This window comes from Amblyomma americanum, chromosome 9 (assembly GCF_052857255.1).
Source record: "Amblyomma americanum isolate KBUSLIRL-KWMA chromosome 9, ASM5285725v1, whole genome shotgun sequence".
Classification (NCBI taxonomy): domain Eukaryota; kingdom Metazoa; phylum Arthropoda; class Arachnida; order Ixodida; family Ixodidae; genus Amblyomma; species Amblyomma americanum.
This window is the reverse complement of record NC_135505.1, coordinates 136,076,359-136,100,809: the sequence shown is the minus strand read 5'-3', so window position 1 is coordinate 136,100,809 and position 24,451 is coordinate 136,076,359. Positions and strand designations below refer to the sequence as shown.

General features: G+C 47.7%; 1 protein-coding gene and 1 pseudogene across 1 annotated transcript; both read left to right on the top strand.

Moving 5' to 3' along the window:
• Positions 1-34: 34 nt before the first annotated feature.
• LOC144104484 (retinol dehydrogenase 14 pseudogene) lies at positions 35-1,325 on the top strand (annotated as a pseudogene).
• A 266-nt stretch (positions 1,326-1,591) lies between these two features.
• Positions 1,592-16,426, top strand: NC2alpha (negative cofactor 2 alpha). The gene is made up of 7 exons (XM_077637527.1): positions 1,592-1,750; positions 3,024-3,096; positions 3,573-3,666; positions 12,898-13,020; positions 13,197-13,308; positions 14,647-14,744; positions 15,392-16,426. The coding sequence occupies exons 1-7, from the start codon at positions 1,709-1,711 to the stop codon at positions 15,486-15,488; spliced, it is 639 nt and encodes a 212-aa protein (XP_077493653.1). The 5' UTR covers positions 1,592-1,708; the 3' UTR covers positions 15,489-16,426.
• The last annotated feature ends 8,025 nt before the right edge of the window (positions 16,427-24,451 follow it).

The following is a 24,451-nucleotide window of genomic DNA, read 5'->3' as shown; positions in this document are numbered from 1 at the left end:
TCGCGCATAGATACATAAACACCCAGCCATTATCGATGAGCGGTATATTGTAGCCTGATGGGCGCAGTGGGCTTTATCCGTACGATGAGCGAGGAGCAGTTTCGGTATTCGTGATGGGCTTCAAAAACATCTTCATGTGCGTAGTCGCCGGCGTGTTGGCCGTGTTCGCACTGCGCCAGTGGCGGGTCCGCACCTGGGGCCGCTGCCGGAGCAAGCGATCCATGGTCGGCAAGACTGTACTCATCACGGGAGCGAACTCGGGCTTGGGTCGGGCCACCGCGATCGAACTGGCCCGACGAGGGGCCAGGGTCATTCTGGCGTGTCGGGACATCAGCGGCGGTCTCCTCGCGGCCGCCGATGTCCGTCAAGTGACGAGCATTGAGAACGTCGCCGTGCGCTACCTGGACCTCTCCTCATTCAGCTCGATCCGAGCGTTCGCCAACGGCGTGCTCAAGTCCGAGATGCATCTCGATGTGCTCATATGCAACGCGGGCGTCTTCCAGTGTCCGCTCTCCCTGACCAGAGACTGCTTGGAGATGCAAATGGGTGTCAACCACCTGGGACACTTCTTGCTCACCAACCTCCTACTGGAGCGGCTCAAAAACTCCCAGCCCAGCCGCGTAGTGGTGGTCACGTCGAATCTCTACAAGAAGGCCAATCTCAAGCCGGCACAGCTAGCCATGGACGAGACCAACTACGACAAGAAAGTGGCGTACGCCAACAGTAAGCTGGCGAACATACTGTTCGTGCGAGAGCTGAGCCGCAGGCTCAGGGGATCGGGGGTGAAGGCGTACGCCGTGAGTCCAGGGATGGTGTACACCAACCTCGGTCGTCACGTCAAGCTGCCCTGGTACCTGATGATCCTGCTGATTCCGTTCGCTCTGTTCGCCGTGCGCACGCCGGAGCAGGGGTGTCAGAGCATCGTCGACTGCGCCGTGAACGAAGAGTACGAGCAGCATTCGGGGCGGTTCTACTACAACTGCCGACCAGAGAAGCTGGAGAGCTTCGCGATGGATGACGAGCTCGCGTTTAAAGTGTGGACCGAGAGCGAACGCCTAACGGGTGTCTTCTCCGTGGACGTGAGGGGCTGAGCACAAGGCCGACCGCTGTAGTACCTTTTCATTTTTGTCTAGTGATCAACACCGTGCCGATATCTGCAACGCGTTGAAGTCCACATACACGTTTTGACGCGCAAACATTTAATTTATTATCCCTCCCCCGTTCCCCGACCCTCCTGCTAGTTTTGGTGTGAAAACCAGCGATTTTCGAAGAGTTGGGACGTGTCTGTTTGCGTGAATAAATGTGACCGGTCGTGACTTCCGTAATTTTTATTGTTTTCTACGGTTCTCTATGATCCTAGCGCGTACATGTGTCACGTGCACGACGCCACTGCTGTTGACAAACAAATCCAACCGGAAACGGAACTCTGACTGCTACGCAAAAGTACCGGCTACAAAATGTACCGTTTTCAACAAAAGTTATTGTAATGTAATGTCAGATGTAATGCAAATAACTGAGTTTTGTGTGCCTGAGTAAACAAACTATTCACCGTTAAACGAGTACGAGACTGCGGCGTGTACGCCTAGCGGCCGGCCGAATCTGTCCTGAGTTGGAATTAAAATCCCGAGGCCAGGCCGAGGGAAGACGCCAAAAGTGTGGTTTGAAAATTGCACATGCTTTGAGTTCTGTACGGTGCGGCTAAGCGAACATGGCGAACAAAAAGAAGAAATACAATGCAAGATTCCCACCCGTAAGCCAGCGTTCCTGTCACAAGCGTTGATGCGTGTGCTTTTTTTCACTGACGGCGGTGAGCAACGCGCGCTTTGAATGGACGTGGTGATGTTAGCACCAGAAGCATCATCGTCTCGCGGTGTGTTTGCGCAGGGGGGGTTGTTTACTAGTTTCGAGCTGAGATGAGCCGTCAGCGAGGCAGCACCTGATGTCGGCGCGGACAGAGCGGGACGGCTCTTGAGAACCGCGTATTGGACGCGTCCGCGATCGTTCCCGAGACAGTTCAGGCTCAGATCTTCGCCGGTTCGAAGACTTGCAATATGGTCCGCGCCGCGGAAGCGACGGAGTACTGGCCCTCCCTCGAGCCGCCTTGGTCGCTTCGGCGGCATGGTGCTCCACTTAAATTCTTTTCTCTCTTATTTATTGCGGCGAGGACCGCCGGTGTAGTACTACGGACGGCCCAAATTGTGCGCGCCGGCGGGTTCGGGTCGGGTGGCCCGTAGCGGTCTGGCTGCCGCTTTTCCGTGGGGTGATGTTGAACATGAGTCGCGGAAGTGGGGAGGAGACCTCGGCGAAGAACACGAGAGATCCGTTCGGCGGGCGCGAGCCAGGATGCGGGTTGTATTGTAGCTGCCTCTCTCGTCGGCGTCCGAGCAACGTGACGCTGCAGCGTATGTTGCGCCGGCTGCGTAGAGCGTTTTTTCGTGTTTTTTTTTTATTCAATTTGCTCTTCGTACGCGTTTTTCACGACCCTTTCACTTAACGCTGTTCCGCTATAGCGTGTCTGTGTGTACTTGCCACAGAACTGTGTGCGGCCAGTTCGTCAAGTTGGCGCCTCGTCAGAGTTTTGTTTTAAAGCGGTTGCTGTGCAACAACGCGTCGGGTTTGTTGTCGTGAGGTGCTCGACAGTTATGCTGTTCGGTGTGCTGTTTGTGTTGCGGCGTGCGTGCGTTCGTGTGTGTGTGTTCGTGCGTGCGTTCGCGTGTAAGGTGCTGGGGAAGCGCGCGCCAGCGCCGAGTTTTTGTCCTTTATCTTGTAGCTCATCAAATTAAAATGGCTGATGCCCGACCACGGTGGAGCTCACGTGGGACGCTTGTTGTGTTCCACAGAAACGCAAACAAATAAACGGTTACCAATGCACATTTCTGGAAGCATAATTTGGAGTGCTTGGAAATATTAAGGCCGGTCGCGCCTGCTTACGGGACTTGTGATTAACGAAAAAATATTCCCAGCTGTGTGACCGTTTTCGTAACCTTTCTTTCCTTTTTTTTTCTTCACCTCTGGTTTTTCAGGCGAGAATAAAAAAAATAATGCAAAAAGATGAAGAAATCGGCAAAGTCGCCGCACCAGTACCTGTTATCATATGTATCCTTGGGCCTTTACCAATCTCTCGCTCGTTTATTGCCAGTTACGCGAAATTTCCTTGCGCTGCCTAATCTGCTGATGCTTCTGGCTTTTTTGTTGTTGTTGTTGTTGAGAGCAGGCACACATTTCGAGACTGTAAAGTAAAAAGTGTACAGAGTTTGCTCTTGAGATTTGTATACGTAAAAACTGCAGTGTGTGTAACATGGAGAACAAAGCCAGTGAAAGTGGGCACAACCTGCCGGTGATGTTATTTGCGAATGCCAGGAAGGCACAACTTGGGTAGGAAGGACAGCTAGTTGGCTAGCAGGTGATGTGACGTCACCAGCTAGTGGTGGTTAAATTGGCTCACAAACAAGAAGACAGCTGCTACTGCTTTTGTACGTAAGCCGTGCTTTGTAATAGCCCGATTTTCATCGTGATGAGAGTACCAAGCTCCACATTTCCTTGACTCGTCACTCCACTGCTGCGAAACGTAGCACGAGCTGTTGAGCTGTTTGTAGAGTCCCTCCTCAAGCGTGCCAGTGAGGTCACAAGGTCAAGAAGTGCCAAGACGCTCTCCACAACTCATTTGTAAGTGGTCATGACATTTCGCCTTTTCTTTTGTTGCTTTTTCTATCATGCTTGTATTTTTTTTTCTTGACCTCATTGCCTTGGTAAAGTAGATAAGGCTCTGTGAGCTCAGTTGTATAGGCTGTATTGCTGCATTACTCATGCAATGTGCAGAAGTGTTCGTGGGCTGAGATTGTGTTGCTGGCACAATCCTCTGCGGCATCTTTCGTAATTGCTCTGAGTGTTATGAATTTCAATACAATGCTTTTCTCCTGGTGCTCGATGGGTGTCCTTTCCGACTGAATTGAGAAGGACTGCAAACGTGTCTGGCATGTCATGCCCTAGCCGTTTGAAATGAAGCTAGAAATGCTAAGCAGCCAAGTCAGAAATGACTTAGTTGTCATGCATTATGCCGTTATGGCTCCAGTAGCGGGCAGAAGGTTTGTTTAGAGGGGCTGTGAAGGGGGCTCTAATTAAAGTGGCGGCATGCCTGGGATATTGAAGCACGCCGCCTCACGAATAGTGTCCAGCAAGGGTTTTTTAAATGCGTTTTGCAGAAGCTGAGTTATCTGTAGTTAAAATTTGAATTTCAGCGTTTCCGCGCCTTTCCCTCTCCTCTCGTCACTTTTTGCACGCTGGAAGGTAGGCGCTCCTTCGCCGACCCCCCTCTGGGAGCAGAGCTTCCCGACCCGCCGGAACTAGGCAGCTTATTGACCGCGGCCACGGTAGCTGCCTGACGTCTGAAAGAATCTAACCAGTGGCCGCCTCTCACCTTGTCTACGCAGATGCGAGGGGACGGAGGAGGGTGCGAGCATAAAAAAGTCGCCGGGGAGGCTCGCCAACTTTGACGCGTGATTGTGGGTCGTCTGCTGCGTGTAGAAGAGTATTATTTGGCTCTGGTTTTCATGGCAACACATTGCAGTGATTAAGTGAGTTAATGTGCTCTCCTCGGATGGCATTTCAGAGTCCCTTTAAGAAACAGTAGACTCAGTGTGTGTGTGTGTTGTACTTTTCTAAAATTTTTGTTGGCTCTTACGCTCTTCCTAGAGCCCTGGGTAAATCCCGTCAACTTCCGTGGGCTTGAATTTCCAGCTGCATTATTAGCTGCTTCTCTTTGTTAATGCATACATTCAGGTAGGTATTTTGCCTGATTACTAACTGGCAAAAACTTAGAAATCCTGGCTTTAGAACCACTTTCTTTGGTTGTGAAGATGGACAGTTTTAATCCAATGCATGGGTGGCATTCATTAGCCCTGGTCGGCATACTCTGTTGATAAAATATTTTAGAAGCATTGCACAGCAGGGTTTACTACCCTATCATAGTTGCTACCCTATCATAGCGAGGTCGTCTCAAAAACTGGAAAAACCTGTTTAAGCGTGCTACAACTGCACTATCATAAGACATCATCCTTCAGTTTAATTTTTGTCTTGATGTTCTAGTGTGTAGGCGTTTCCGCTGAGAAGACACTTGCTTTTTCATGAAGCCTTCAGTTGATAGTTCAGCTTCATGTTTTATTCTTCCTTCATTGGATGTCCTCTGTTCTTGATTGATACTGAAGTTACAATTTGGAACTAGTAGCTAGCTCAGTCCCTTGTTGTTGCTCTGATTTTCTGTGTTTTCTGACTCCTTTTGGATACACTGGTTGATCCATTGATGTGGTTTCATGTTCTGGTATTTTTGGGATTGTACTACTAGGGACAAAAGCCTTGACTCCCTCAGTGTGATCACCATTAATGGGACTTCCCTTGGCTTCCTCAGTGTGATCATCATTAATGGGAATTCCCTTGACTCCCTCAGTGTGATCACCATTAACGGGACTTCCCTTGACTCTCTCAGTGTGATCACTATCAATGGGACTTCCCTTGACTCCCTCAGTGTGATCACTATTAATGCCTCATTAATGGGACTTCCCTTGACTCAGTGTGATCACTATCAATGGGACTTCCCTTGACTTACTCAGTGTGATCACTATCAATGGGACTTCCTTTGACTCCCTCAGTGTGATCACCATTAACGGGACTTCCCTTGACTCCCTCAGTGTGATCACCATTAATGGGGCTTCCCTTGACTCCCTCAGTGTGATCACCATTAATGGGACTTCCCTTGGCTCTCTCAGTGTGATCACTATCAATGGGACTTCCCTTGACTCCCTCAGTGTGATCACTATTAATGCACCATTAATGGGACTTCCCTTGACTCTCTCAGTGTGATCACTATCAGTGGGACTTCCCTTGACTTACTCAGTGTGATCACTATCAATGGGACTTCCTTTGACTCCCTCAGTGTGATCACCATTAACGGGACTTCCCTTGACTCTCTCAGTGTGATCACTATCAATGGGACTTCCCTTGACTCCCTCAGTGTGATCACTATTAATGCACCATTAATGGGACTTCCCTTGACTTACTCAGTGTGATCACTATCAATGGGACTTCCCTTGACTTACTCAGTGTGATCACTATCAATGGGACTTCCTTTGACTCCCTCAGTGTGATCACCATTAACGGGACTTCCCTTGACTCCCTCAGTATGATCACCATTAATGGGGCTTCCCTTGACTCCCTCAGTGTGATCACCATTAATGGGACTTCCCTTGACTCCCTCAGTGTGATCATCATTAATGGAACTTGGAGGGAACTCAGTACAGCTCCGTCCAGTTTTTTTCTTAGGAAAAGTTTATTGCGTGGCTCTTTTTTGGGTCTTTTGACGCTTGTGTTTGGCAGCAAAAATTGTATTTGATGCTGAGAAATTTGCAGTTTACAGTGGAATGCGGTATCCCACCACTCGATTCAGTCATGACGATGATGATATTGAGACGGTTGTGAACTTTTTCTCCTCCTGTCTCTGCTGCTTTCTGCCCTGTTTACTGTTCACCAACTTGCTGAACTTCAGAAAGTTAAGGTTGCTGGCTGGAACTGGATGTTGGTGTGGTCTAACCGCAGAGGTGCGTGTATGGAAAAGGAGTATATTGATGTCATTGCAGTTTGTCGGTGGGAAGGGTGATTGTCAGTGCCATAACTGAAAATTCCCTCAATTTGACTCAGAATTCCTATGTCTGGCCTGTTTTCCGTGCAGCAGCTTTGAAAAAAATTCAGCACTTAGAAAAAAGTGATATAATTTTGGGTCTTAAAATTCACCAAGACTCGGTAAGGATTTCCTTTTTTGCCAAATTATGCACTTCGGATTCCCCAAAAGAAGGAAAATTCCTTAAATGGACGTCACTGCGCAGTTAGCGGCTTTAAGGATGGAGCCGTCGGGGAAAAATGCAAGCGGAATTTTGCTTCTAAAAATTGACAGGACGGTCACCACTGGTTAACGCGAGAGCCAGCTGCAGCTGCTAAGGTATTTATACTTACGATATGTTATGGTAAAGAACATGCGCTCGACCTCACATCTGTATAGTTCTAGGGTGCTCTTCTTAGTGGGTCTTACGGAGCTTACTTTACAAATGTCTGCGTATAGACAAAATTCGCATTGTTTCATCGTTATAAAGTTGAAGGCTTTGCCTTTGAGGAGTATGTGATGCCGAGGTAAAACTTCGAATCCTCACTGTACAGCTCGTGTTTGCGTCGCACATACAGCCCGAGACCCAAGAAGACATCGAACCCTTAGTTTGAGACACTGAGGCTCTAGACTCATAGTGCAATTGGCAGTGCCGCTTCCATTGGCCCTAGCACCAGTGGCAAGCATAGTGGAGTACTATGAAAAGCATGTTGCGCACTTTCCGGAAAACTTCGCGCAGCTCAGCCCCTTAAATCATGTCTCAAGTTAACTGTCAGGAAGTGGCGTTTGCATTGTTTTTTTTTTTTAAATTCCCAGTGCTTAATTCATACGGTGGTGGTCACGGAAGGAGACCATTTTATCACGCTAAAACAGCCTGCATGTTTGAAGACATTAAGAAGGCTGGTGAAAGAAGTGATGTTGAAGGTTTTTTTTTTTTCTTATTCTTCAGTACAAATTTTCGGAGCACTGCGTGGCTTGTTTTTCCTCTGTTGATCTGAGGACTGGCATGGGTAGAAGCGAGGAGGTGGCAGGTTCCTGGCATCAGGCAGAAACGGACATAACTGACAGTTTTGATCTTTTTTTCCCCATCTATAGAGGCGAAGATTTAATGTAAGGAATGTATTGGTGGACAGTTTTAATCATTGGAAGGCATGCGGGAAAGGAGAAATCGCATTTCACTTCATGAATGCTCTTGTGTGCATCTATTTAAATGAGTACACAGACCCAGTTTTTGGCTGTATGCGTCCTTCTTTAGAATGGTGTGCAGGACATTCGTTTACGTAGGTCACCACTTGCAATTCTCCAGTGCGTGCTAAATAATTTTTCATTGAATTTATTCTCTTGTGTCATTTTTGTTTCATTAGCCTAATGGTGGATATGATGCCAAAGCTTAGTTTAGGTGATGCAAGGCATAAAAAAACTGCAATATAATTGCTGCTTTGTCATTTTAATTTCTTGAATCTCTTGTGCCGGTCTGCCTCAAGATCCACAATGATAACAAATGAACCAGCAGCTATACGCTCTCTTTTTGTATGCCTCATGTGACCTGAATTAAACTTTTATGTAATAGCCCCTGTTCAGCCAAAATTCAATTTTAAATTATTAATCTGGCATAGGCAAATTTCACCTGGCAATGTATGTTTACTGATGTCTCTTGCATGATTACAATTTCATAGAAACAGCACACCGCCAAAATTCGGGGCCTGTAATATTTCACGGTGTACTGTCCACATAGCTTCTGGTGCACTCATTTGCTTCAATTGCTGCGCATCAATGCAAATCCCTTATATGCTCGGAGACATTGGGCCTCGACAATAATTCTACCTACCCGTGTGTGCCTGCCAGATTTTTCTGTGGCTAAATGGAAGCCAGTCTGGGTCCGTTCTCCTGCCTCTTGTGAAGGGGGCTTCATTAGCGGACACTTGCTCCTCGTAAATCAAGTCTTGTTAGTAGTGGGGGGAGGGCTCCATTGTGCCTTTTTTAGTTATATTTTTTTGGCTACTTCCAATCTGAACCACACAATGGGTCTTCTGAAGGAGCCTGCTTTGTGTGGAACTCATGAGTGCAGTTCAAATGTTTGAGCAGCTTCGACAGTGTGTGGGACAGCATCAACGCCTCCAGTGTAAGTGATGGTGCAGTTGTTGTTCTGGCTGTGCATGTGTTTGGAGCTCTGCACAGTGTGGCGTTCACGCTTGGGGACTTTCATTTCCACGTGTGCAGAATTTCCTTCTCAGGAAACTTTCACCTTTTTTCAAGCAGTCAGTAGTTGAACCTGGTGACCTTTCCAGTCTGCCTTCGCATTGTAGTGCACACTGTAAATTTTTGTGATCATATGTGACATATTGTAGTAGGCAAACAATTGGAACATTATTTAGACATGGAGGCAGAGTGCGAAATACGCCTGTGTGCTGTGCACTGTCGGTCCACATTAAAAAAAATTCCAGGCAGTTGAAATTAATCTGGACCCCACCGTGGTTTCTCTTCTTTCTCGCTTCCTTCATTCCTTCCCTCACTGTGTGGTTGAAGTGTCCACCAAGAATGACACAGTTATTGTGCCTTTACTTTCCTCAAAAGCAATTTTTTAAAGTTGTAAACTGCGGGATTTAACATCCCAAAGTGACTCATGCTCTATGAGGGACAATGTAGTGAAGGGCTCGGGATTGATTTAGACCACATTGGGTTCTTTAGCATGTGTAGCATGTGCTTATATTGCACAGCACATGGGCCTAATTTGCGCCTCGCCTTCATTGAACCCAGGCTCAGTAGCCAAGCGCCCAACCACTGAGCCACTGCTTCCGGTCTTTTTTTTTGGACATGGACCGCAAGCTTTCATGTCGGTACGAATGCCCCTGAAAAATTGTTAGCCAATGATGAGCGTGGTTTCTTCTCAGTATATTCCCCTCGGCAAGCTTCCGCCCTCACCGAGTTCCCCCTTCATTTTTGTAGATAAGAAGTCTATTTGCGATCGCTGGCCCTGGCATAAGAAGTAAGTATTTACCTTGACGCCACATTTGGGACATGTCGCACTGCAGCCCGTGTTCAGAATTTTGTTTGACATGATTGCTGCATCAGTGTGCGTGTGCCTGCAGCCACAATGCACAGCATTCATGTTGATGCCGTGGACCAGTGACAAATCTGTCATTTGCAAAGCCCCATGATTGCCCAGCGCTTGGTAGACACAGGTACGAAAGTAGAGTCAGAGGAACTTGCGAAAAGAAACCTACCGCTCTGTTCTGGAATCACTGCTTAGCAACGATTTAGATTAGACGGGTAAGCAAAATCTGGAAAAGTTTTTGCGTTTATCCTTACACCTGGGGATTCATCAAAATGGCTGTTGAAAAACTTAAATCTGCTTGTGTTGCAGCTCTTTTCAGAACTCTGTAGAACGCTTGTTGAAAATGCATAGAATTTTGTTTGTGTTGCAGCTCTTTTTAGAGCTCTCTGTAGAACGCTTGTTGAAAATGAATAAAATTTTAGTTAGGTGTTTTTTTCTTTTTCAAGGGCATTAATAAATGTGTTTGTCGGATTCATCTGCGCCTGTCCTTAACAAAGCAGTGGTGTTAGTGTTGCCCTGGACTTCGGGAAAAATAGTTTCAATGTGCTGAAGCTCTATCAATTGCCAGGGCCAAGCATCTTAGAGGCTGCATTGAATGGCTGCGGACAGCTGGCCCCTTGAATAGTTGTTGGACCGACGATATGGCTCATCCTCCAAAATAAATAACACACGCATCTTTGCGGCTCCATTGAGCGGTTGGAGACAGCTGGCTCTTCTTTGCCCATAAACGGCTGTCGAAGCGCCACGAGGAGATCGTCTGTCAAAGGACAATGAGGTTTGGGGAAGGGCACGGGCAACTGCTGTTGCGTCTGCCTCGTCTTCTTATTAGCTTTTCCACACGCGCAGCTGCATCATTCTGCAGCTTGATCTTCAACCTGCAGGTGGCTTATTCTGGCTTTGGCATTTTTCTTTTCCTCCATTTTCTCTGGCTGTTTTTTTTTTAAATTTTCTGAGTGCATCGAAATGTGGCGCAATGGGGAAGCAATGCGGACTGGGCTGATGCGATCTGAAAAGCAGGAGCTGCTGCAGATGTCTCATAACTGATTATGGATTTGCGTTGAAGCAGCCATATGTTTTTTTTTTTTTTTTCTGAATGTGCTCAGACATAGGTCATGCTTGCAGCTGGAATGTAAACATGATCTGTCTTGTTTTAAATGATTTGTGTTATGATAGCGCCCTAACATCGCTCGCAGAAGCAATTGATGATGTCTGGGTTTTTTTTTTATTTTGACTTCTTTTGGTCTGGATGTTGTGCAAGCTCAAAGTTCTGCACACCGCGCAGCAAGTATAGCATATTATGCTCTGGTATACAGTTTCAGAATAAATCGGATGGATCTTTGTTATGTGTTGTAATCTTGTTGAACATTTGTGCTCTCGTCTTGGTGCCATTTAAATTAAGCTGGTGATTGTGGAATTTGGGTGATTTTACGATGAATAACTCGATCCTGTTTTGGATGGGCTAAGCAGGTCACATAAAAAAAAAATGGTGAGGTGGTTGCCCTGAATTTTTACTTTCGGGCCTGAAATTTGTAGCTCTCGGAGAAAGTTTCTGCTCGAAACCAAAGCTAAATAAGCGCCTGTGCCCACGAGCTCATATGTTTGTGTACCTCCAAGATCTTAGTGCGTGCACTTGTGACTAGAGCATTAAGTGGGCTATTAGCGTGTTTTTATATTGCACAACAGGGCAGGGGTGTCTGAAATAGAGTGAGATTAACAGTGATAAGAGGAGCACTTGATTCACATTGTATGCATGCACTTGTTCGAAGATACCAGATCCTGCATCTGGAATAAGTGAAATTCAGTGCATATGAGGTTATGATTATTTCTCAGTTGATATATTTTGTGTATCATTCATGCACATACATACACATACGTGCACATATGTGTGCCCACTTCTACTTACATGCATACATACATATGTACAGCCGGCCAAATCTTTACCTAGCATGCTTGACGGCTGCGTTTTTTGTGCTCTTGCACCTTAGAGCGAAGCGAACTTGCTAAAACCTCAAGATTAAGCACGGACTTGGGGAGCCTGTGCCGAGATCTGATGATTTCACAAGTTTGCTCCATCACAAGGTGTAGGAGCGGAGAAAATGCGGCTGTCGAGCAAGCTAGCTAAAGATTTGGCTGGCCATACATGCATGCACACGTATTATGTATAGTGTGGCCCTATTGCAGGGGTAAGACTGATGTTGGGTATTGAAGAAAGTAAAGGTGCTGCTGTTGTTTGTGTACACACTGAAACGTGAGCTGCGCTGCGAGGGAAGTGAGTGAAAAGGGAGGAAAGAGAGACACCTCACTCTATCATCTACTATTATTTATTATTATTATTTATTGTCATTCCAGGTACATCTCTAATACACAAAGCTGAGCGGATTCATAGCCAAAGGCTAGTAACGGACCTGCACACATGAATATGGAAAGGTGCACACACGAACACAGTCCTCCTGTTTAGCTCAGTTGGTAGATCAGTGGTCCCGGGTTTGAGCCCTGTTCCAGGAGGAATTTTTCTTTAACTGCGAAGACTCCCAGCTGCATAGCATTCGTTTGTAACTGTGTGGTTGTGCTTGGGTGGATGTTAATGAGTAATTACTCGCTTATTAGAAATACACTCCACCTTGGGGGATTCCCCTCAAGCACTGAACTGGTCTGTGTCGATTGGTGTTCAGATATAGTTACTCTTGTAACTGAGAAACTCGTGTATCTTTCTCTAGAAACAAGAAGTCACAGTAGCAAATGTGTTAGAATCTAAGATGCGCGTAGATCTTGGCTTCTGTAGGAACAGGGTGGGAGGCAAATGTGGTTTGCACTCTGACATGTGATCCACAAGGCCACACACATTGCAGAGTGCAATGATGGCCTTGGAGTGGTCCTCCTGCTTCTTGTATAGACCTTTTCACGATCCTCGGAAGAACCCGCTTTTTGCAGAGTGAGGAGAGTTGGGGGGGGGGGGGGGGGGTTTAATCCTCATCTCTTTCCTGTTCTACGAGCACAGTCCAGTGTGCTGGCACCCTTCAACCTGCTTATGAAAAGATCTGTAGTAGATGAAGAGGACAGCGTAGATACAATACAGGCAGGGGCTTCTTTGGGAAGCTGTTGCGAATGGTTATCTGCGGCGGCTGCAGCCAGTGTTTCGAGCGTGTGTGTTGGAAACTTTTTACTTCCTCTGCTTGTGCTTTCCTTCCATCAGAAAGGCGTGCATTTTGGCGGACGAGCGGCTGCTGTTCCTCAAGGAACTGGTCTCTGAGGTGCCTGACGTCCAGGGGGACGAGGAGCCTTACGAGACGCCCCCCGTGCGGCCAAAGCTTACCGGGTGAGTCCTCCACTTCCCCTCCGTTCTTGATAACAGCGGTCCGAGAAGGAACTGCTTGCACTCCTCGTGCCTGGTGTGTGTGTGTCCTAATGGTTCCTTATTGGCTCTAGTCTCACTACTTTCAAAGTGCTATGCCAGATGTCAGTTTTGTCGGGTCTGCCTTTCTTATTTCGCAGTGTTCGGAAGTTACGTGCGAAGAACGGCAGCAGCGATGGGGCAGGACCCAGTCACTCCACAGCAGAGGAGACTGACAGCGCCGAGGACGACGAGGACGACTACTTGGGAGAGGTGTGTCTGCAACCTGCCGTGTGGCCGTGGTATTTTCCTTTCTTGCTAGTTTGTGTTTCATTGTTTCTTTTAAGGCTGAGTTTTGAAACAGGCAGTGCTGCTTGTTTGTTTTCAATGCAAGGAAAAAGAGGCCGACATTACAGGGCCATTGTCTGACTGAAATTGTAAGGAAACCTGGCACCGCCAGCCAACAGTGTGCTCTCTTCATGGTGCGTTGCAGAGTTACTTTAAGTTTACATTACCCTTTTAATAGCTCTGTGTGGTGTGCCCACCTGCTAAGGTCTCGTGCAGAGGTTGACAGAATTGCAAATTTATTAATTTATTAAAACCTTGTTCTCCTACTATTGCGGTGGCTCAGCATCTAGGCACGAGTTAATGGATGGGATCCCAGTTATGGCGTGTGCATTTCCCGTGCAGGCGAAATACGAAAAATGGCCATGTACCGAGATTTCGGTTTGCGCAAAGGACCCCAGGCAGTCAAATTTAATCCGGACCATTTCACAGCAGTGTGCCTCTCGGTGCACAGTGTTGCTTAGGCATATTAAAAGCCATCAACTATGTTAAAGTCTCTGCCATTTTGTTGAATTATTTGAAAATTGACAAATATTTAGGCAAGTTTGCTTGAAAGGAATTGCTGTGGTTGGAAACAACTTTTGTTTGGTTCATTGATGAGAATGAAGTAAATTTTGTAGCAATGGACACTGATGTGTTCTCCACAGTACATGATAAGCTGGATTCACAAATTCTAGGGGAAAAAAAAAATAATAAAAGGGGGCTGAAAGGGGGGGGGGAAGCTAATAGCCAGAGTCTGAGTGTTTAAAGTTCAGTGGATGTTCTGCCTTTGCTATTTTCCCTGTGACTCTGCATCTGCTGTTTGTGTGGGTTGACTTCCTTTCTTGGTGACTCATCGGTTCATCGCCTCAGATGTTATTTACCCTTTGCCGTGGAAAAATGTTAGCCGTTCCCCCTTTCTTTTTTTATCCTGTGGTGACCTATAGCTGCCAATAGCAGTTCGCTGACATTTGTTCAGCCCAGGCCTCAGTAGTTCGCTTTTCGGGAGGAAGGTCTAGGAACTGAATAGAAAAAATAAAAAGAAATAAAAAGAGAAAGGGGCGGAAAAACATTTTGTTCATATTCACGGGTCCAGAGCTTCCGGCTTTCACTTTTTTGACTTATGCCTACTTCTGCTTAATAAAAGCTGTTTATTTTTTTTTTTGTCTTTTAACTGCTTGCATGTGGGAATCAAAAAAAGCTTGTCAGTACACTTCGATGAAGGCAGTTTTGGTGCACATTGGGTGGTCACATTCATCCTCAAAACGCGCCACTTTGTTTATGCAGGAGACTGACGACGGGAGCAGTGAAAACACAGCCGAGGCACCTCCGTCTATGGCGGCCTACCGCAGTGTTCAAAACCCCCCTTATATCCAGCCCCCAATGTGAGTGCCTCTGGATTGCCTTGGGAAAATGACATTGGGGCGCCAAATGCGCTGCAGTTGTGGTTTTCCCCACCACAGGAAGTGCTCTCATCTAGTGTTGCAGAAAGATGACTTGACTGATGGAGTTTATTTCAGAAACCTCCCTGTAGCACTTTGGAATGTCATGGTTACGGTGGCTGCGTAATGAAGGCTAGTCGTCTCTGTGGTTAGAATGAGTTAAGTGCCGTCTTTCTTGTTGAGTAGGTGCTAGAATGTGAACATTTCGACACAGGTCTGTCTGGTCAGGAGGCGAACTGGAACGAAGAGAATGTATCGCTTAGGGCTTCCTTAGACCTAATGCAATGCTTAGGGCTTCCTTAGGCCTAATACAATGCTTAGGGCTTCCGTAGGCCTAATGTAATGATTAGGGCTTCTTTAGGCCTAATTTAACATTAGGGCTTCTCCAAAGGAACAGTTTGGTTTGAGCATACAGTTGGGGTTGGCAGAAAGCAATACAAGTCTGAAACTGAAGAATCATTATCGTGCCTGAAATTTATAGGCACGCAGTGTTATTACATAAAAGGAAGTCCTTGAGTCGGGGACTGAAAAGGCAAGATGCAAGGTTGCTTTGCCGTTTTTCATTTTCTGCTCTACGCCTCTCTCTGCAGATTTCCGCCCACTGTCCAAAAGCTGCCCCAGTTTGCAGCAGCAAACATCATGGCCAGCGTGGCGACAGTTGAACCAGACGATGACTACGATTCCTGAGGACTCAATGAGACTTCGATAAAAAAAAAGAAAAAGCGGATGTGATATGCAACCAACCTCACCCAAAGGGCCTCATGCGACTGAATAGCTTCGTATGGCTTTGTTTGGGCGCTCAATTTGCAAGCTAACATTATTGAGAAAGCCGAAAAAGAAGCAGAGTTCACTTGCTTCACGACAGCATCAACTGTGTCCTTGTCTGCTGGTCGTGGTGAACCTGTCAGCATCAGTTCAGTGCACAAATTTGTTATCGGCAAGGGAGATAGTAGATTTGGCATTTTTTTCATCACAAACGAGGATGCTTAAGAACAGATGCCGTCTGTGCCTGGGTTGGCCCCTATTGTCTGGCAATTCAACATTCGTACTAATTCTGAAGCATATTTTAGCATATGTGGCTTCAAAATCTGGTCTGCTGATTGAAGCAAAGTATACAGTCCTGCAGATTGTTGCGCCACCTGTGGCAATAAAATAATGTTGCTCAGGGCTGCAAAGGAGTTGCAGGGCACTGCCATTAACCAATGCAGAAGCCTGTAGGTGGTGGCACTACCTGCTGACTGTTGGAGACTGTTGGAGATGCCCAAATCTAGAACTAGAGTTTCACGAGTAGTAGTGTGAATGAGCCCGGTGATGCATAACCCTCAAAGCCTGTGAAGTCTTCAGTCGCATCCAGAGAGCTTGCCATACGCTCCGCATACAACATACACCCCCTCCCCCTCCCCCCCCCTTTCATATTGCCCTTCCAAGAGTGTTCATTTGTCATCTGTATCATCATGGTCGTGCCGTGACATCCCAGGTGCGTGTCTGCGTCGAGTCACTCCTAGCATCCCTCGAGGTTGTGTTGTAAATAGGCGGCCCTCCCACTCGCCCCGTTTTGTCTGTCAGATGTGACGTAGTAACTTAAGTTGAGCATAACGTTTGCTAATAAATTGATTTTTTTATAATTTTGTTGTGCTTCTTTGACCTGCATGCACTTGGCAGTCTTTACCAGGAGGAGAAGATGCCAAGTCACAGAATTCAGCTCCTGGGCCATACAAGCTCTTCAAACGGTACAAGGATAATGGTAAATGCCGCTATGCCCGCTTGCATTAAGCTTCTTAATGAACGTTGTTGAATTTCATTGATGCCAAAGCACTATTGCGATGGGTAAATCCCTAGTAAGATCTTGTGTTGTTTGTGGTTTTGTGCCAAGTGAAGTGAAAAACAAATATTGCCTCAACTGGGATTCGAACATGCGGCGGTGCGAACAGATCAGCTTTGCTGACCAGTGCACGAGAGCACTAGGCGATTGCCGCAGCCTATCTCACCTTGTGTTAAATCTCAACCCACTTGCGCTGTGCATTGCACAGTCTTCAACTTCCATCTGCGGGGCAGAGAGAGAGAATTGTCTGTCTTCATTGTCATTGTCCATGCAGTTCTGTTTCCGCACGTTTATAATATGTAGGGAAAAATTTTATTTTTTTTCTTCCGTTACTCGCCCCATAATATGTAGGGAAAAATTTTATTTTTTTTTCTTCCGTTACTCGCCCCCTGCCAAGGTGGATGCATTCTTTTGGATGTTTAGCTTGACAGCGCGAGGACATTTGCAGTTCGTGCAGTTTTTGCTGCGGTAGTCGTGCTTCAATGGGTACGAAACTCTAATGGGGCCCATGTGCTGTGCGATGTCGCTGCATGTCATAGAACACCAGGTGGTCGAAATTTATCCGAAGCCCACCACTATGGGCGCCTCTTCTACTCTGCCTCCCCAACACACAACTCGCTCTCTCCATCTCCTCCCCATCGGTGTGTTTTCCACCAAAACCAATTTTCAGTTTCATAGCTTCTGTACCTTAGAATTAGTGCCAGAAGAGTACGATTGGTTTGATTTTTGCACTTCAAGTATGCGTCAAAGTATGAAAAAAAAAATTTCGCCAAAGGAATGCGAAAGCACTACTGTCCCTGGGTGCATAGTTTATGCGTAATGTTTGTGCATGCATTAAAGTTCTTTCCTAAATGTGTTTGTGCATCGGTTGTGCACCAGAGCACCAACGTTCGGACCCTCGCTGCATGGCGATGAGGTTGGCCGAGTGCATGCTGTGGAGGCAAGACGTAGACGTTTGCAAACTTCTCATGCGATGAGTTCTTCAATGTCGAGTGGAAGATTAGCTGTGATATCTTCCGCAGTTGCAACAATGTCTTCATCATCCAAGGGGTATATAATTCGGGCGTAGTCCTCGGACTGCAGCGGTCCAAGTGGAGGAGGCAGTGTTGGGTTTGGATTGATGGAGACCAACATTGCTTTGTGATCTGTGAAGTATGCCGAGAAGTATTTGACATCTCTGCTCGTGTCCTGATTATGAAAAGCCAGATTTATACATGTGCCTCTTGCAGCTGTGACTGCTGTATGTGAGTTGGCGAGTTGCACTTGCAGGTCTTGCAGTAGAGTGTCGAGGAATGTGTCGTTTCTTCGAGCCTCCTGATCGAAGTCTCCTATGATGAAGAGGGGTCTGCTGCGGATTTCGAGCGGAATGTTCCTGCTGATGAATAATGCAGCGACATGTTTTGGGCGGGGGCAAGATAAATGTCGACGATGTGTCCTGTCGGAAGCAACGCTGTGCACATTTCGCCATGGTCGTACCATTCTGCGAACTGCACAGGCATGATCTGGCCTATGCGCACCGCCCATATATTGATACCGGTCTCTTCCGCAGTTGAAGAGTCACTCCGGGAAGTGGCACGACTTCTAGCCACATCTTCGTTACGACGCTTCTCGAGTCGTGCGGCGCGTTCTTCTGGCGTTTTTTGAGCGCATTCTCTCTTCATCGCTTCGTTCTGCCCTTGTTGCGTCTCTTTTGCGCTCTCTATCACACGGGATCAGCGGCGCTAGCGTTTGTAACGGCGCCGTTCATGCTCTCGGCGCGCTTCAAAGTGCTTTAACTTGAAGGTCTTTTACAGCGAGAGCTACACTGGGCTACGTACCAGTCGAGCATTTCGCGGTACATGGGAGAGGCCAGTTGTGCTTCAATATGGCGGCGTCGCTTAAGTTGTCTCGACCCGGCGCTGGCATCGAGGCACCCTACAGCGGCGTCGACGGCGGCGCCATCTGTTGGAGCGCGGCTGCGGCGAGTAAGGCTTTCGCTTTAATAAGTGGGTGCTTCCAAAGGAAAGGCGCATAACTGGCCCTCTGGGACAGTGGACACCTCAGTCGCGCTTTAAGCTCCGTGGCTGTAGTGACAGATGTGCGCCGCACACGTTGGCATTGGCAACGTTGTGGCAGTTATAGGCTATAAGCCATCCCTATCCTTCCCTCTCCCTGTCCTTTTATTCCTGCTAGCCGCAGCTCAGGTGCTTCAGGTTTCGATGGCAGATGCCGCGGCTAACAACGTCTTTTACTGCCATTATAATTTTATTGATAAAGAGCCCACTAACGACAACAAGCTATTGGCCGTCGGCGTTCATTGCGTTTCTTGGCGTTGACGACGTTCTAGACGCCGATGATTCTGAGGAAAGGGAGGGCGCATAACTGGCTCCCTGGGTCAGTGGACGCCTCAATCGCGCTTTGAGGTACGTGGCGGCGGGTAGAGAGTGAGCTGAGGGCTGCATGCATCAGCGCTGACAACGTTGCGGTAGACACGCGGCACGCACTGCAGCAATATGCCGCAGCGTTCATTGGGTGAACAACCTCTCGCGATCGACCGTTAACCGCCACCTGCTAGGGTGGGCGCGCCGTCTATCCAGTGTGCGGAACGCACCCAGCAGTTACAAGCCGTGTTTAGTTGTCCGATACACCACAGCTTTCTCTATCCAACCAGGTCTAGCAGTAAACCGTAGACAATTTTTTTCAGGAGAGGACTGACGCAGTAACTGTCTCTCTCTGAGTGGACTCCCGAGACGCGCTGGAGGAATAAGATGGCGGAGGGAGTGAACGAAAGGAGGAAGAAAGCGGCCCTAGTGGAGGGCTTCGTATTGATGAAAAAAAGGAAAATGTGGAGAGTTTCTTGTGGCTGCGGCGCAGTGGATTGAAACTGTAGTGGGGTTACTCAGGCGATTCGCTTCGGAGAACACGGTTGTTCAGAAGAGTTCTGTCATCTTTCTCTTACATCTTTCAATTCTCTTCTCTGCACGTGGCAGCGATTATAGCTGCAATATCTCTCAGGTTATACTTTCAGGCAGCCTTTCCGTCTTGACAGCACTCGAAAAATGGAGGGATACCTCTATGAGCCGTTCCCTTCGATTTTTTCTTCCACCACATATTACAGAAGTTCGTTTTCACTGGGTCCGTGGGCACTGTGGCATTGTTTCTAATGAGAGGGCTGATTTTTTAGCTAAGTCCGTTCTTGGGGGACCTACTGTCCCACTAGTACTCAATACTGTCTTCTTGACTGCAGCACGCTTCCAACGGTTCCAGCGCCTCCACTACTTGAGCCATGAGGCTTTCCTTGCTGTAGCGGATTTTCAACACCTGGCATTTCCTTGGAGTGTGCGGATGTGCAGTTCGAGGAAATGTGAGGTGTCCATGACCATCTTGCGTTGCAGAATACCGCGACTAAATCTCTATTTATGCCGATCATGGTTATCGCTGACCAACCTTTGTGAGTCTTGTGGCGAAATAGTCAATAGATCACTTTTTTCCTCTTTTGCCGGCGGCTCGCTTCTCTCCATAGAACATACTTCGAGATCCCGATCGCTCGACTGGGACTCCCTTTATCTTTTCCGATCCTACTCTCCTTTGGGGCAAGCGCCAAGGGATATGCCTTGAAACCGGAGTGCGATTTTATTCACGGGTATATAATTGCATCAGGTCGATTCTTATGCTAAAATTTGAATTCACGGCTTTTTCATTTCCCCCTTTTTCTCCAAATTTGCGCCTTCAAAAAATTATCCCATTACACCACTACTTACCCATGTGTGCGTGTGTATCAACAATGTAACCTGGCCAATCCCCCACCGTGGGTACGTGCCATTGAGCCATAGGCCGTCATCATCATCATCGAGAGAGAGAGAGAGAGTGGACAGACCCGTCCGCGTTTTTTTTTTTTCACCCTTCCGTCGCAACATCACGCCGTCGAATCTTTGTGAGTCATGCGGGGACGTTGAATCAATAGATCATTTCATCCTCTACTGCCGGCGGTTTGCACGACAGAGAATTCAGTTTTTGGTAAATCCTCTCGCTCAATTAGGTCTGCTGTTTACTCTTCCCGTCCTGTCATTCGGTGCAACCGTCTAAGGGCGTGTCATTTGGCAGGTGTGTCGGCTACCCCACAAGTATATCATTGAAACCGGGAGATTTTTTTGTTAACTTCTGGATACCTTTTCTTCTCTCCCAAAATTATTTTCTAATTCTCAAAATTTAGTTATTCTACTCGCACCGCTTTGTCTCCTTGATTTCCAATCCGATTTCCTCAAGCTCTATCAAAATTCACGATTTCCTTTTTCACTCATCTTAATTGATAAGCCGCTCGAGATAAACTTGGATTAGACTTTCACTGTTTGGATCTGCACCAAACCCTGGCCAATCCCCCACCGTGGGTATGTGCCATCATCTTCAGGCAACAACAACAACATCATTTGTGCAGACAGCAGTGAATTGCAAGGTTCCTCGGATAGCGTTGAAGCTGTTAAGTGAAGCATTCTGTTCGGGATTATGTCTCGTAATAACACGACACTGTCGAACAACACATCAATGAATTAAAAGGTTTATTGTGGACACTGTTCACGAATGTTCGAGTAGAAGACCGCAACTGCGGCAGAAGTCCAAAGTATACGCGCTACCGCCCACGTAAACGTACAACGAAGACCGCAACTGCCATTACGTGTCAAGCATCAACAAACTCAACAAGCATATCGAGTAAACAGCGTATGTGGAACCGTTAATACGATACCGAAAGACTGCGCGAGTCATTTGTTCAGTCACCAACTAAGGTAGCGTTCCATCGTAGTGCTTTAGTACCGCATCCCAGCGTCCATTGTCCATTTAGTTCACCACAGTACACAGTACGCGAACACAATTGCCGTCCGAATACAGCAGTCACTTCGCACGCAACTCCAAAACTGGGTCTTATACTGCGAAACAGAAGGGTAGCACCTCACGGTCAAATCTTAATATTTCGCGTCCCAAGGCTTCCGAGTTGGTAACGCGACATATACACCACTATACATTAACATACATGGCGTCCACGCAGGACGCGGCGCAATAGAATATAGATAATAATATCGGGTTACAATTAACATATACACCAGTGATATATACGCATATCGTGTTACAATTCACATTCATTACACATCGTCGCAAAGCGTCGCACATATGGGCAACGAGGCGACGCGTCGCAACCGTTCAAACTTACGCGCGTCTGTCCTAAAACGCACGTCGTTGAAGCATGGACGCCTCAACTTCGTTCTCCATGCCGTAGTCTTGCTGGGCAGCCTGCAAGACATGACCGCGCAAAAAAAAAAAAAATTCTGCAGGTCGCGCCCCACGGCTGTCCAAGGCTCTGGGTCCGCACAATCACGGCCACCAACCAGCACCGCTGCTCCAAGGCTCCGAAACCAGCCGAGGAGGGAGATCTCGAAGGCGAGTTGGTGGGCGTCGACGCCGGGGAGCAGTCCTGCTAGGAGCTAGACCTCTCCCAGAACAGCTGCTGGCTCACAGGTGCCTTGAGGAGGTCGGTGGCGCGGGTCAACCGTCGCGCCTGGATGGTGGGGGCTCCTAGCGGTGTTGCTGCGGCCCAGCTGGAAGCGTCGATCTCAATACGCTCCTCCAGAGGGGCCCCTGGAGGCGGCACGGAACGCAGCCAGTGCCTTATTCCGAGCCAAGGGCAAGACGCCGCCCCCCATGACACTCGCCCGGCACTGCTCTTGAGAGAGATGCAAGCGGAAAAGCTGGATGGGGTTCGGCACAGGGCTGAGGCCAGCGTCCACGAAGCCAGGATCCGCCAGGGCCGCAGGTGTTCCTTTCGCCAGATGCTGGTAACGGCAGACCGGCGGCCAACTTGGCGGAGAGTGTCGCCGGAGGCCTGGCGAGCAGCGGGGCTGAAGACTGAACTGGAGGCCCGCTTGGGCCGCCGAGAGCCGTTGGCGGTGCCGCTCGCAGGAGTGGACGCCCAAGGAGGTCCAAGAGAGCAGAGCTACCGTCGCCATCTTGATCATCGGGTTCTGATCGACCCGGTGTTCCGGCGCGCATTTTATACCCTCAGCGCCACTTCGTTCTCTTCTCGAGCTTATTTGAATTTTTTGTTTTGTTCATGCCGGACGTCCCGAATTAATTAAAAAGTGAAGAATTTTGCAACAATTCGTTTACTTTTAGAGAAATATTGTACACGAAAATTGCGTCCGTTTTTCTTAATGCCGAAATGTGGTCTAGGGCTTCCGCGTCTGGTTTTAGCAGACCCAATCTGGCGTCCGCAGTGCACAAATCGTTTGAATAATAACGAGCAGCAGTAGCGTCTTTGTATGCAAGCACCACTGTAGACATGTCATTGCGTACGGGGCAGTGTACAGCAGTTTGTCCACGTCATCAAGGGTGGCTCGGAAGAAGTAGTGGCAGAGGAAGAAGAAGATAGGCTCAATTGAATACAGGGACTTTGAGGACAATTATTGGGAGTATTTTCTCTCAACAGCAAACGTTTTTCTGCGTGTGCCTGTTGTATTTATTTTCGTATAGACGCACATTCTTCAGAAATTATCTGACGTAATCGCCGTGCACTGCAGATAAACCCCTTTGATCCAGAGAGCTGCTTTTCACTGGCGAGGCACAAATGCTTGTTCGCCAATTGAGTTTAGTGTGCCTAAACAAGAGTATCATGAGCCGTTAACGAGAAATACGAAATAAAGGTTTCAAAACGTTTTTAAAGCCTTCCTGGCAGCTTTGAAAATGGCCCTACGAGGATTTCTTCCTTGTATGACAGACAGCATCCATCGATCCTATACGCGTATGAAGGACGCCGTCCTGTGTTACGGTACGGGTGTAACTGTTGACGGAGTGTAGAACGTCCTGAACAAAAAGAGCTGCGTTCGGCTCCCGTCCGAGACCGATGCCCAGGTGGGCGTTGACCTTGACGGACGCGTGGAAGCTCTCAACAATCTGTAGCCAAGCAGGCCAAGTCGGTCTGGATTCCTCACTAACAAGAGCTATTAGTCGATTCGCATGGCGAACATTCAAACAAGGTTGCCTTCAACGTGCGTTAGCACCACTGTCAATCTGTGCGTCGCCATAGTTTGCGTGCTATATTGCTTTGTGCATCACTACTATGAGCTCACTGGGCATTGACTTATTATTCGCTGGGTTGCTGCTGTGCACCGTGCACCTGGAATGGGGAGAGCGTCAGGTGCACATCGCTGCCCAGCGAGCAATATGGCTGTACCCAAGCTCTCTGCTCTTCCTGTACAGTGGAAGCTATACGTGCGCGACCCGACGACTGTTTCATGTGTTGAGTTTGCCTACAACTAGAAGCGCTCATGTTGAGCACACCAGCGTTCACGCCTTTTTTTATGTTTCGACGGTTAACAGTCATTTCAATCAGCCACGTCAACGCAGGGCGCGCGGTTGTATCGCCAGAAGAAATATGAAGGTAGGCGTGGCAATTAACCCGAATATCAGTCAAATAATGTGTATCAGGGCCCAAAAATACTCCATGGACACCCGGAAACCCCTGGATGCAATTTCGCTGAAACGAATTCCCACTAATTTAAAAAAAAAACCCCTGTATTTAATCTAGGCTACCTTCTTCTTCGTCTGCTACTACTTCTTCCAAACTTCCACGGTTAAAGCTTATAAGACATGTGCCGCGGAGCTGTGTGCACTGTATCTATACCTAGTCATGTGTACAGTACACGCTTATAAAGGCGGGGCTGAGGTTTATTATTATTCATGCGATCTGAGTATGCGGACGCCAAAATTTGTTCACGAAGACCTGCCACGCAAGCCCTAGAATAGACCTACCACACAAGCCCTGAATCTATTCAGCATTAAAAAAAGAAACCACTTCGGCATG